General features: G+C 38.2%; 1 protein-coding gene across 30 annotated transcripts in view; it reads right to left on the bottom strand.

The window, feature by feature from the left end:
• The window catches only part of MAP2 (microtubule associated protein 2), a 309,720-nt gene that overhangs the window by 53,561 nt on the left and 241,648 nt on the right, over positions 1 to 14,511 (bottom strand). For 27 of the 30 annotated variants that reach the window (XM_073633484.1, XM_073633482.1, XM_073633502.1 and 24 more), the window contains one exon: positions 2,088 to 2,201. The exons of the other annotated variants lie outside the window; for them this stretch is intronic. In XM_073633484.1, the coding sequence (XP_073489585.1) occupies positions 2,088 to 2,201 (114 nt within the window). The remainder of the gene's footprint in view (positions 1 to 2,087; positions 2,202 to 14,511) is intronic. 30 annotated transcript variants of the gene reach the window in all.

Below are 14,511 nucleotides of genomic sequence, written 5' to 3'. Positions count from 1 at the left end.
TTAAAGTTTATAGAATTTTAAATGTTTTAGTTTGAACTTACCAGGCAATTTGTCAGTCAGGATTCCAAGCTCAAATTACATATTGTAAATTACAAATTCTCGAACACCAGGGGTTGCCCAGACGTCATTACCCAAAGCAACCAATTAAATTCAAGCTCTCATTTATCTACACCTGACTTGATACTGACAGGAATTCATCTGCTTTGTTGCTATGGGCAGCGCTTTTATTTTTACAAAGTACTGTATATAAATGTGCAACTAACCTTATGTATCATACGCTGGCAGTAATGCATGTGTGTGTGAGTATATATATATATATATATATATATATATATATATATATATATATATTACAGTAACTCCGCTTCCCTACAGACTATCACATAACAAGCTAATATTATCCATTGACTCTTCTTACAAAAAAAGAAAACACACTGTTACAATTTCTGCCTTTCTTCCTATGGAGAAAAAGTATTTGAAAAGTAATTTTCGCTGTGTGCTGCTCTCCATGATCCATTGCATTCTATGCCAGCAAATTTTGCCATTGAATAGTAGGAAAATATCCCCTTCTATATAGGCAATAAAGCTTATTTATTCAAATCCCCAGTGCAACATTGTAACGGTATACTACTAAATTCAGCAAGCTTTCCCCTTGAAGGAACTAACAGAAAAGTCATACATTTTAGTATCCATATTTCACAAAGTAACAAGATAGAACAAGTTATGAATACCAAGTGCGACATACCAATGTTGCTAGCCTGGGGGTACCACAGGCCATGCTGACCCTTGTATATATTTAAATACAAGTATTCCGTTTACATTATAGACAAGATACTGCAAAAATAAAATCCAAGTAAAAGTATCTAAAATATAAAATACTCACAATGAAATCCAAAAGCTAAATTAATTACAAAAATGTGCAAGACAGGGTGCTGGTGGACTAATTAGTGTGTTTGTGAACACTTGCCTCTTATTATCACTCACGTGCAACAACTTATACTTTTCATCCAGGAACGCTTTCACACATACAGTACAGATACAGTACACTTCTGTATACAGACACTTTTTTTACCTACAACCAATTAGACTTGTGCACTGCCGAAAAATGTATTAATTTTCTTTTTATTCGTTTTTGTTTTTTATTTAGTTTTCGGGTCATTCGTTATGATCGCAATTCGTAAATTTGAAAATTCGTAAATTCGAAAATTGGTAAATTAGAAAATCCGAAAATAAAAAAGAAAATCCGAAAATTTGAAAGAATAACTAACTAACTAATAATAACTAACTATTAAATTGTAGGTATTAGAATTTCCTTTCAAATTTGTCTGTTAGTGAACGTAACAAACACAAATTTATCCAAAGTTGTGAATTATCTGATTTAACGAATGCCGCATTTAAACAAATGGAACGGAACAAATTAATAATAAATAATAAAACGTTTTTATTATTATTATTATTATTGTTATTTATTTTATTAATTCGTTATGTTCCATTCTTTTAGATATGGCATTCATTATTTCGGGTAATTCATAACTTCGGATTAATTTGTATTCATTACGTTCACTAACAGCCAAATTTGAGAGGGAATTCTAATACCTATAATTTAATAGTTAGTAATAGTTAGTTATTATTTCAGATTTTAGAATTTTCGGACTTTCGAATATCGAATTTATGAATTTCCGAATTTACTAATATTCAAATTTACGAATATTTGCAAAAGTTTCTTAAACGTGTTTTCGTTAGTTTGGATATTTCCGAATTAACAAGTGTTTCAAAATTAGTTAAAAATCGAATTTGGAACAAACAAATTGCACATGTCTACAACCAATTACAGCACATAAGTTAACCTTATCTACAACTATCAGAACATACACTTCACACACATATACACCTATGACCAAGACACCACATAGAAAATTCTGCATTGGTAAAACATAGGGTTAGTTTTATTAAGTAATAAGCAATATGGCAATGGTAATATTAGGCCTGTGCCATTTAAAATGCACTTTAATACCCAACTGCAATTTAAAAATTGCAGAGGGATTCTGCAGAACAGTACAAGTCACACTCACTATATCCTCTTTTACCTAAAGGAAGATCTCCCGGAGGGCCCTTGAGCTGGACTTCCTTCTCCTGTTCACCTCTCAGGACCGCTACAGCATCAGCAGTTACTACTTGGACTATTCGTGCAGATACCTCCTCTACCGAAGCACCAATGGGGGCAAAACAAGACAAGCAAACAACACAGACATTGTTAATATGGTAGGGAAGGGAATTTACAGATTTCTTACTAAGAATGGTCAATAGCCAGTCAGTGGGTTTGCTTTATCAAAATTGGAGAAAATAACCCTGCACCCATTACAACTAATCAGAATCCACTGGTCAGGGCAGGTTAGAAAGGAAAAAAAAAGATTATGATTGGTTGCTGTAGGCAAAATTCTCCTTTATCTTACCTTTAGTTTTCATTATTTGGCCCCAAAATGGAATCTTACACAAATATTTGTACTGATAAAATCTTCCTAAAGAGAAATTAAGATGATGTTTTCTTTTAGGACAACCACAATTAATGTGCTTTTACAGTGCCTTGAAAAAGTATTCATACCCATTGAAATTTTCCACATTTTGTCATGTTACACCCAAAAACGTAAATGTATTTTATTGGGATTTTATGTGATAGACCAACACAAAGTGGCACATAATTGTGAAGTAGAAGGAAAATGATAAATGGTTTTCAAATTTTTCTACAAATAAATACCTGAAAAGTGTGGCATGCATTTGTATTCAGCCCCCTTTATTCTGATACCCCTAACTAAAATCTAGTGAAACCAATTGCCTTCTGAAGTCTCCTATTTATTAAATAGAGTCTACCTGTGTGTAATTTAATCTCAGGATAAATACAGCTGTTCTTTGAAAAGTATTCATACCCATTGAAATTTTCCACATTTTTTCATGTTACACCCAAAAGCGTAAATGTATTTTATTGGGATTTTATGTGATAGACCAACACAAAGTGGCACATAATTGTGAAGTAGAAGGAAAATGATAAATGAATTTCAAAGTATTTTACAAATAAATATCTAAATAAAGTCAATACTTTGTAGAACCACATTTCACTGCAATTACAGCTGCAGGTCTTTTGGGGTATGTCTCTACCAGCTTTGCATGTCTAGAGAGTGACATTTTTGCCCAATCTTCTTTACAAAATAGCTCAAGCTCTGTCAGATTGGATGGAGAGCGTCTGTGAACAGCAATTTTCAACTCTTGCCACAGATTCTCAAATGGATTTAGGCCTTCACTTTGACTGTGCCATTCTAACACATTCCATTGTAGTTATTGAGTCCCAGTCTCAAGTCTTTTGCAGACTCTAACAGGTTATCTTCTTAGATTGCCCTGTATTTGGCTCTACCCATCTTCCCATGAACTCTGACCAGCTTCACTGTCCCTGCTGAAGAAAAGCATCCCCACAACATGATGCTGCCACCACCATGTTTCACTGTAGGGATGTTATGTTTAGGGTGATCTCTCGTGTGTTTAGGGTGATGTGCAGTGTTAGTTTTCTGCCACACATAGTGTTTTGCTTTTAGGCCAAAAAGTTATATTTTGGTCTCATCTGACCAGAACACCTTCTTCCACGTTTGCTGTGTCCCCCACATGGCTTCTCGCAAACTGCAAACGGGACTTCTTATGGCTTTCTTTCAACAATGACTTTCTTCTTGCCAATATTTCATAAAGGACAGATTTGTGGAGCGCACGACTAATAGTTGTCCTGTGGACAGATTCTCCCACCTGAGCTGTGGATCTCTGCAGCTCCTCCAGAGTTACCATGGGCCTGCTGGCTGCTTCTCTGATTAATGCTCTCCTTCCCGGCCTATCAGTTTAGGTGGATGGCCATGTCTTGGTAGGTTTGCAGTTCTGCCATACTCTTTCCATTTTCGCACAATGAATTGAACAATGCTCCGTGAGATGTTCAAAGCTTGGGATATTTTTTTATAACCTAACCCTGCTTTGAACTTCTCCACATCTTTATCCCTGACCTGTCTGGTGTGTTTCTTGGCATTCATGATGTTGTTTGTTCACTAAGGTTCTCTAGCAAACCTCTGAGGACTTCACAGAACAGCTGTATTTATCCTGAGATTAAATTACACACAGGTAGACTCTATTTAATAATTAGGGGACTTCAGAAGGCAATTGGTTTCACTAGATTTTAGTTAGGGGTATCAGAGTAAAGGGGCTGAATACAAATGCAGGCCACACTTTTCAGGTATTTATTTGTAGAAAATTTTGAAAACCATTTATCATTTTCCTTCCACTTCACAATTATGTGCCACTTTGTGTTTGTCTATCACATAAAATCCCAATAAAATACATTTACGCTTTTGGTTGTAACATGACAAAATGTGGAAAATCTCAAGGGGTATAAATACTTTTTCAAGGCACTGTATATCCTTAATGTAGAATTGTGGCCAGGTTATGGACATTTAAATAGGTACAAATTTCTAACAAGCAGTCAATGAGCATTAAAAAAGCCCTAAATAACCTTTGTAGTTATGAGCACTGTGGAATAATTCATCCTTAAAATGTATAATACAAGCAATACAAAGCCATTCAATTGTGGTCTCAGGACTCTCCATACCTCCCATGTACCTCCTCTGCGTTTAGATTAGAGATTTGAAGGCTGTTAGGCTGCCAACTTACTGCTGGCAGTGAGGGGTTAAGCTATTGAGAGTAATGTGAAGGTATGTGAAAGTAAAACTGAAAAGCTTGTGCTGAAAAATCTAAGCATGTATTGTCCCACAATGCCTGCAGAAATATAAGCCAGTGAGGGCTTGTTTTAATGTTTACAGACTCTCCTCACATAACAACCAGGTTCCGTTCCAACGACCAGGTCGTTAAATGAATTGGTTGTTAAACGAGGAGTCACAAGTAATCAATATTTTAAGCATTCTTAACTACTGTACTGTATTGTGAAAAAAAGGTCTAAACACAAAACTCCAGCTCAATAACGTTGTTTTAATTTGCATAAGTACAGAACACAAATGGAAATTTTGTACTGTACTGTACAATACAATGATGTACAGCGCATCGATCAGGTGGGGAGAGCTGGTCGTAAGTCCGAGCAGTCGTTACACAGGTAAGTCATTAAACGAGGAGCATCTGTACTTGTGTATGTAAATATTTGAAAATCCATAGCTTAAACAGTTTTAATTTAGATTGATCATTTATATGTTAAATGTATTACAAGTAAAATCAAATTATAGTCATAGCGGAATGCTAAAGCTATAGAATGTCTACATCTAAGAAATTATGCTGTAAAAAAAAACTCCTATATGATATCAGAACTGGCATTTGCTTTGGCAAAAATATGAAGCTGGTTTTCGTTTTTGCTCCGCATATCAGAAATCAGACCCATCATTTGACAGCGCCTATTCCTGCTTCAGATCTGTTATAAAATACTAGAAAGAAATGTGATTACCAAATTTCTGCATGCATACTTGACAGCTAAAAGCAAAGGAATATAATTTTTTGTTAAAATGGAGTTTTATGTTGCTATTTTAAATGTTTAAAAAATGTGCTTAGAAGAATTGTTCTTTAATTCCCCCATTTTTTTTTTTCAGTAGATGACCCAGTAAACTGTAAGTGACTGTAAATAGTTTGGCTTTTTGATATGCAGCTTTTCCAGCACAATTACTCAGGGACATTATTCCACAGGGAAGTGAACTGCGGTAAACTGCTGCTTGGGAAGTAATCTCATTCTGTTTCACTGCCGTTCTTTAAATATGATTATGTAATTCACCAAGTCTGCATGACCGTTCATGCTAGAAAGATTCACTCATCAGTACATTTTGTGACAGCAAACATAAAGTATTATGCAACTTTGCAATTTATATACAGTATTTCACAAAGTGAGTACACCCCCTCAAATTTTTGTAAATATTTTATTACATCTTTTCATGTGACAACACTGAAGAAATGATGCTTTGCTACAATGTAAAGCAGTGAGTGTACAGCTTGTATAAAGTATCAATTTGCTGCCGCCTCAAAATAACCCAACATACAGCCATTAATTCTGAAACCACTGGCAACAAAAGTGAGTACATCCCTAAGTAAAAATGCCCAAATTGTGCCCAAAGTGTCAATATTTTGTGTGGCCACCATTATTTTCCAGCACTGACCTAACCCTCTTAGGCATGGGGTTCACCAGAGCTTCACAGGTTGCCAATGGAATCCTCTTCCACTCCTCCATGACAACATCACGGAGCTGGTGGATGTTAGAGACCTTGCGCTCCTCCACCTTCCATTTGAGGATGCCCCACAGATGCTCAATAGGGTTTAGGTCTGGAGACATACTTGGCCAGTCCATTACCTTTATCCTCAGCTTCTTCATCAAGGCAGTGGTCATCTTGGAGGTGTGTTTGGGGTCGTTATAATGTTGGAATACTGCCTTGCGGCCCAGTCACCGAAGGGAGGGGATCATGCTCTGCTTCAGTATGTTACATTACATGTTGGCATTCATGGTTCTCTCAATAAACTGTAGCTTCCTAGTGCCGGCTGCACTCATACAGCCCCAGACCATGACACTCCCACCACCATGGTTGACTGCAGGCAAGACACACTCGTCTTTGTACTCCTCACCTGGTTGCCTCCACACACGCTTGACACCATCTGAACCAAATAAGTTTATCTTGGTCTCGTCAGACCACAGGACATGGTTCCAGCAATCCATGTCCTTAGTCTGCTTGTCTTCAGCAAAGTGTTTGGGGGCTTTCTTGTGCATCATCTTTAGAAGAGGCTTCATTCTGGGATGACAGCCATGCAGACCAATTTGATGCAGTGTGTGGCGTATGGTCTGAGCACTGACAGGCTGACCCCCCACCCCTTCAACCTCTGCAGCAATGCTGGCAGCACTCATATGTCTATTTCCCAAAGACAACCTCTGGATATGACGCTGAGCACATGCACTCAACTTCTTTGGTCGACCATGGCGAGGCCTTTTCTGAGTGGAACCTGTCCTGTGAAACTGCTGTATGGTAACTGTGCTGCAGCTCAGTTTCAGGGTCTTGGCAATCTTCTTATAGCCTAGGCCATCTTTATGTAGAGCAACAATTCTTTTTTTTCAGATCCTTAGAGAGTTCTTTGCCATGAGGTGCCATGTTGAACTTCCAGTGACCAATATGAGAGAGTGAGAGTGATAACATCAATTTTAACACACCTGCTACCCATTCACACTTGAGGCCTTGTAACACTAATGAGTCACATGACACGGGGGAGGGAAAATGGCTAATTGGCCCAATTTGGGCATTTTCACTTAGGGGTGTACTCACTTTTGTTGCCAGCGGTTTAGACACAAATGGCTGTGTGTTGAGTTATTTTGAGGGGACAGCAAATGTACACTGTTATACAAGCTGTACACTCACTACTTTACATTGTAGCAAAGTGTAATTTCTTCAGTGTTGTCACATGAAAAGATTTAATAAAATATTTGCAAAAATGTGAGGGTGTACTCACTTTTGTGAGATACTGTATTTACAATAAAATTATGTCCCGTAAGGGAAGTTACCAAAGCGTTCTAACCTTGCCAAAGAAATTAGTAAATATCTGGTATTTAAAAAAAGGAAAAAGTTTTGGGACTTTAAATGAGGCTAGCACCAAAGGGATGCTCACCTCCATCCCGGTCATCCCGGTCACCAATGACCGGGATGGAGGCGAGCATCCCTTTGGTGCTAGCCTCATTTAAAGTCCCAAAACTTTTTCCTTTTTTTAAATACTTAACCCGGGATGGAAGCACACAGCAGCAGTCACACATTTATTTCTATATCTATGTAGGCCATTGGTATCAGTGGTCCCACAATCAACTTTTCATACTGATGTTTGGTTGTGTGTCCTGCTGGGTCTGCATCTGCGATCCCTGGACAGTGTTTTTGATATCGCTGATCTGTCTGCATTTGCCCGCCTCCATTGGCTGCGGTGTTTCATGTGGGTCTCCTACCCCTCTCCCTGCCCATGGGTGTCAGGGAGGGGGCTGATGCATGGTCCTTCCCTCTCTGCATCACATCAGCCGGTCGCAGGGCGTCCTTGTGGTGCTATGTTTCCGGCGGTGTGTCGCTGTTCGGTGGACACACTGGGGAGATGGACTGGCACTAATCGCCCAGGTGAAAGTGCTCCACTCCCAGGTGTTGTCTGCTGTGGGGGACTAGGCCATGATGGAACACCTATATAGGCATCTCCAAGGCTGTCTTTCACACACTGCACTTTTCTTCCTGTTCAGCATCACACTCACATGCATGGAGTTGTCCGCTCTGTGCACACCAGGTATTATTCCTTCCTTTTTTTCTAATTTTCCTTTTTATTTCTGCTTTTTCTCCACCCCTCCTATCCCACTCTCTCTCCCTACCTTTTTCCTCACATCACTCTTTTTTAAACTTTTTTTCACATTCACGCACCAACACATATCACTATGATTTGTTTCATATAGGTTTCCCACACTGGGGTCCGCATCCCACACTTATTGCACCTACCAGCAATGGTTTTGCCTATGGCTGTTGTTCTCATTCCCACAGACCACCCTGGCATCAGGCGGCTTTGCATTGCAGCTCTCTGCAATTCTGGATACTGTCTCACTGGATCGTTGATGCAGACGTGAGTTTGGACGCACAACCTTTAATTCATTTAATACAAGTAAAATATTTGTATACAAAACCTTTTTTTATTTCCTGTTTATTTACTGAAAATATATATATTTTTTTCTATAAAAATATATTTTTTAGAAACATTCCATGACGTATGCTCCTGATGAGCAGTTGCTATACCGCAAAACGCGTAGAGCTTTGATTATTACCAATCTTCACATATCATGGAATATCAAGATTTCAATGATTCCATTTACCTCCATAAGTATCTGTCATGGCATTAAATCCTTTTTATTATTTGTATTATTTGTCCTAATTTTCATGGCTCTCTTTGGGTCTAATCACAGTAACAATTGTACACATGTATGTTGATTGTTATCTTTGCTCTCTGTGTGACAATGGATCATGACTTATTGTGCAACTTATGTGTATTTTATGTATAATCAATGCATGGTTTATTATATAGAGGCTTGATGCCCACAGCATTTTAGAGGTTGGATGCCCGAAATGTTTTTTATACACCATGGATTATACCAAATAAATGAATTTTGGTCACTTGACCTGCGTTGTACTGCTGTGTGCTTCATTTAAAGTCCCACTTCTCCTCCTTTTTTTAACACTAGTAAATATCTGGCCCATCAAGAAAGCTGAGCCAGATTCCATAATGTTTCAAATTGCCAAAGAGAGACATTTAAAGACAATTACAGCTTCCAAGTGTTTAATGCTACAGTTTTGCTAGCAATAAAAATATATATTTTTGTTTTGTTTTTTTGTTTTGTTTTTAGCAATATACATATATACCTCGATTCAAACTTTTTAAACCCCCATTCTCTCAGTGATGAGCCTTCCCATCTGAACCATTTACACAGCAGTTTTGAAAAAGCCCATACTTTTAAATGTAAATTGTTCATTTCTTTAGTTCACAAAAGGGTTGATGCAGCAACAGTTCTCATGCAGGTGGTGATGTGGTTCTTTCAAGGACACCATGTGGGTTATTTACTAAAGGAAAATCCACTTTGCACTGCAAATGCACTTGAAAGTGCACTGAAAGTGCACTTGAAAGTAAATTCGCTGTAGATCCGAGGGGGACATGCAAGGAAAATAAAAAACAGCATTTTAGCTTGCACATGATTGGATGATAAAATCAACAGAGATTCCACTAATTTCAGATCTACCCCTTAGATTTAGAGTGACTGCACTTCCAAGTGCACTTTCAAGTGCACTTGCAGTGCAAAGTGGATTTGCCTTTCGTAAATAACCCTCCATGAGTGTTTGATTAATCTTCTATACGAAATTTGCATTGTGCATAAGGGCTGTTGACTAATTCATAGTATAGGGATTGAGCCTGTCAAAAGACTGTCATTAAGGCCTCACCTGCAAAATGAGATCAGGTTCTGAATTTCATATGTGGTTCTGGGATTTCTCATCCTCTCCTGCTACTACTTTCAAATACTAGCTCACCAGTCATCACCGTCATTACCAATGCTGCCTTCATACAGAGACACAGCACAGATCTAGACATGGCCAGTTAGTAATAGAGAGCCTACAGGCATTTCTGATGACCAGTCCTTTGTTCTCTGCTTGACTTTCTTGGGCAGTAGTGTCCTCTTTAAAAAAAATTGCAGTACTGGACCCACTCAAATTGAGAAGAGATGAAGAAGAGATCATTTGCTCTTTCTTTTGGGATCCTGTGTCAAAGGAGACTCGCCAAGAGACACTACTGAACATGCAAGGTATTGATTAATTTAAGAACATTAAAATACATGATTGTGGATTTTAGAAAGACCAGCATTACTCTGCTCTACATCAGCAGTAAATAGATGTTGAGATGGTCCCTTGATTTAAATATTTGGGTGTGTATATCTCTGGTAGCGTTACCTGGAGCACTAATGCAGCCAGCATAGTACAGGAGGCCTATCAACACCTTTACTTTTTGAGGAAATAAAGTGTGCTGGTCCTGTTACTCCAGTCCGCATCTCATTTTATAGGTGTGTGGTGGAGAGTGTGCTCACTTCTTGCATTTGTTAGGAAATGTATCTGTTAAACAGGTACTGCGATGGGTGGCTAAGAAAGCCCAGAGGATTACTGGTATCAATATGCCCACCATCAATACTATTTACAACAGCAGGTGTAGGAAGATGACTCCTAATATTTTGAGGGAGTCCTTCCTTCCTGCCTATGTTCTGTGTGTCCCCCCTCCCTTCATGTCTGAGGGTATGCAGCATTAGGGCTAGAACCAACAGGCTTAGGAACAGCTTTTTCCTTATGCTGTGAGATTGACCATTTCTGTATCACCATGAATTATTGGTAGTATATATTAGTATTTCTTTTAAGGGCATTGCTGCAAATTCGCATTGATAATACTGCACTTTTCATATTATTATTATTTGTTAATCATTGCAATGTTATTTTATGTTTTTATAATTATTTTCTTTTGTTTGTCTTGAATGTATTATTGTTAGCTGGGGTTTGAATATTTAGTGGGTTTCATGTATAACATGTTTTGGAATGACAATAAACAATATCAATATCCCTACATGTATTTTTCAAATGTGTAGGTGTTTTTTTATTTTACTATTTCTGACCTGTGTGCACTGTTAACTGGTTTATGAGAGAAGAGGCAATCACCTACTTGCTCCCTATGGGGCAGGTCGGTGGCATGAAAGCCCTCCTCCCCCTTTCCTGAACCCTGTCCTGGGCACTGGGGTTGCTGAATAGCATGGTTCAAGAATGGTGCTTTTTGAAACCCCTCTTAAAGCACTCCCTCAATTCTAAAGGGCTTGAGGATTGATATAAACATGGCAAGGGACTGCACTGCTGCTGCCCCTTACTATACAGATACCCACTCAAAATATTGGTATCACTCTTGTTCTCACGCCGGTGAACTTTATTTCCAAATGTGTTTAGTGACTGTGCAAAGAATGTAATGTTCACGTTTTCAAGGGGTGAATGTTACAATAAACAACTTTTTGCATTTGCAAGAAACCAATGTTGGCAAATATCAGGGAATGTTATAAACAAATGTTAAGTGAATGTTTAGTAAATGTACCATGAATATGCCTTTAAATAGGGTGAAAGTAGCAGACTGAATGTCAAGTAAAAGTATGAGGAATCCTTAGGAATCTTTAGCTAACAGCTAATCTAGAAGTGACAATGTGGTTGTAGCTTAGAACAAGGAAAGAGTTTAGAATGAGGTTACATTTTTATGGATAGAATTTCTGACAGATAACCTACCATACAGACCACACATCAAATTGTGTGCTATGAGCAAACAACATTTAGCCAGCTACTGTACATCTGAACCATAAATATTCCTCATTTCGATAAGCAGACCAGTCATCCATGTATATAGCTCACTGCATGAATCGGGCTCTTAAACTGAAGTGCAACTCAAGTGTGACACATCAATGTGTTACAAAGTATTTTTTGCAAAGCGCTGTAAATTTACCATGCAATTCAGAACACACTGAAAGATAAGGCACTTTTAGGTGCCACTATCTTGCAGGTTTATGAACTGTGACAATATTACCGCCAGATGTCATTCGCAGCTGCCCTTTCTAATCTGCAGTAAACAGTAACACATTTCTCATATTGGGGTATGATTTTGATTTAGTAATATGCCTGGATGTCACATGGGATTTTAGTTTTGGCTGTACTTTTAGTTATCTGCACATTTTATGCCATACATTTCTAATTGAGCATCCAAATGCTAATTGACTGCCAACCAGTATCCTTTCCCTACCATTTTAAAGACAAAGGTATTTAAATACTAGGAAACAAAACAGATAGTTAAAGGGGAAATGCGACAACTTTAAAAAAAATAATTCTACTCTGCCAATTTAAACAATACAGCCATAGACCCAGTTCTGCATAAAAAGTGGTAACTACAGCACAGAATGTACAAACAGCTAAGGTAAATTGTTAAGATAAAGTTAACAAGGAAAAGAAAAGATATTTAACAAGGGAAGTCAAGAACTTGATATAAGAAAAAAAGCTGGTCAAGCAAAGTATAAGGGCACCACAGAGAGAAAAAGCTGGACATGCAACTGAGTCTCAACGAGGAGAAGGGACCCAAAACTAGAAATACAAGACAGGACACAATAGCATTATCAATAGTAATAAAATAAGTAATTATATTACCAAACCACTCTTTGAAAACAACAATGCAAAAGGCAAGAGAACTCTAGCTACCATTGTCGTGATTATAAAATGGCTGTCCAAACACATGTCTTCTCTCCAGCCTCAGCATCATTTGTCACTTCCTTGTTTATCCAATTAGATACACCACAGTGGTCACAGGGGTTGTTAAAGACCTGGAGCCCCCCTGGGCACCATTTGGACAACAAAGTATTTGACACTTGAGTAGCTTACTGGGTGTAATGGTTGGTATGGCCAAAACATAGAAATAGCTAAGCATGGTGTAGTTTAGAAGAGTTTGAACTTCCAACCTACATAGTGAACTCAGGTACAACAAATCAAGGAGAGGTACCACACACATATAATCTAGTGCAGCGCACACATGCAATCATCTACAGCAAAGCTCCTATTCATACAGTTAAGCCATGCACACACAGTCAAGAACAGTACATACAGGCAACCTCAAACAGCACGCACATACATCTTGCCCATCACACATAAACATACATCCAGGATACCATACCTATATATTCAGGTTGTAACACAAACAATCCTGCACATCATACACACAACAACAAAAAATCTAAAGAAAGTAGACAAAATAATATACTTTCCAGCACTTTCACTAATTAGCATTTCTATAATATTTCCTCACCATGTTTAGCTTGTGTGTTCTCAACCCAAGATGGAGTGGAAGAAGATAAGAGAAGAGAAGATAAGTGCCTGTTGATTCACTGAAATACTGTCAAAAACGTTGGTGGTTTACCTATACTCCTCACTTTCACAATGGAGCACTGGTCACAGACTGGAAACCCATACCACTGGTTTGCACAGAATTCCCTACATTTTTAAAATTGTCTACAGCAATAAGTACTACTAGTGCTGGCACCTACACTCTGTCACAAAGATATCAAAGTGGACCTTGTACAGAAATGTGAGGTATACATTATTTGCAACTCTTGCACCATGAAAAACATTAAGGTGTGTATTTATAAAAAAATACATGCAGTGAAAGTGCATGTAAATTTGTTCTATGAGAATGGGGCATAGAAATGTATGTTATTATGCTATTTCTTGTGCTGGGAAAATATTTTTCATTGATTAAACGTGCATTATGGTAAACAGTGTTTGTATCACCCCCCTCAACCCTCTTTATACTTACCTGAGTCCTCACTCAATCCAATCAAACCCTGTGCACAGAAAGCGGATGATGGGTCTGTTGACACACACAGCACTGGCTTAGGAGTGAGCCCGCATGTCAAGCAGCTTACTGTGTTTGCATACACAGAAGAGGAAGAGCACCAGCATTGGACCCCAGAAGTGGAAGTTCGGGCTGCTCTGTGCAATACCATTGCACAAAGAAGGTAAGTATAACATGTTTATTATTTTAGTTTTAAAAAGTTCTACAAATGCTTTAAATTGATAATTACCACATGTGGCCACTAGACAGTGTTAAGTATCATAGGCATTTCCTAAAACAAAAGAAATGTACATGTACTTTCCCTGGGCAAATTGCTATGCAAATATTTTTTAAATACTAAAGTGAAAAAAATGTAAAGAAAAATTATTAACCTGCATTGCAGCTATCAGCAAACTTTCCTAGGAGAGGGTGGCGTCACTGGGCCTTCCCACAGGATCCTGGTAAAGCTCTGGAAACCAAATCACACAGGAGGTCACTCTTGCACAGTGCCAGTGCAAGGTCTTGTGAGATTTAAGCTGCTCTGCATTCTCAGGAGTAACTTATTTC

This window comes from Aquarana catesbeiana, linkage group LG06 (genome assembly GCF_042186555.1).
Source record: "Aquarana catesbeiana isolate 2022-GZ linkage group LG06, ASM4218655v1, whole genome shotgun sequence".
Taxonomy (NCBI): Eukaryota; Metazoa; Chordata; class Amphibia; order Anura; family Ranidae; genus Aquarana; species Aquarana catesbeiana.
Note: the sequence above shows the minus strand (reverse complement) of the source record. Positions and strands in the feature narration are given on the sequence as shown.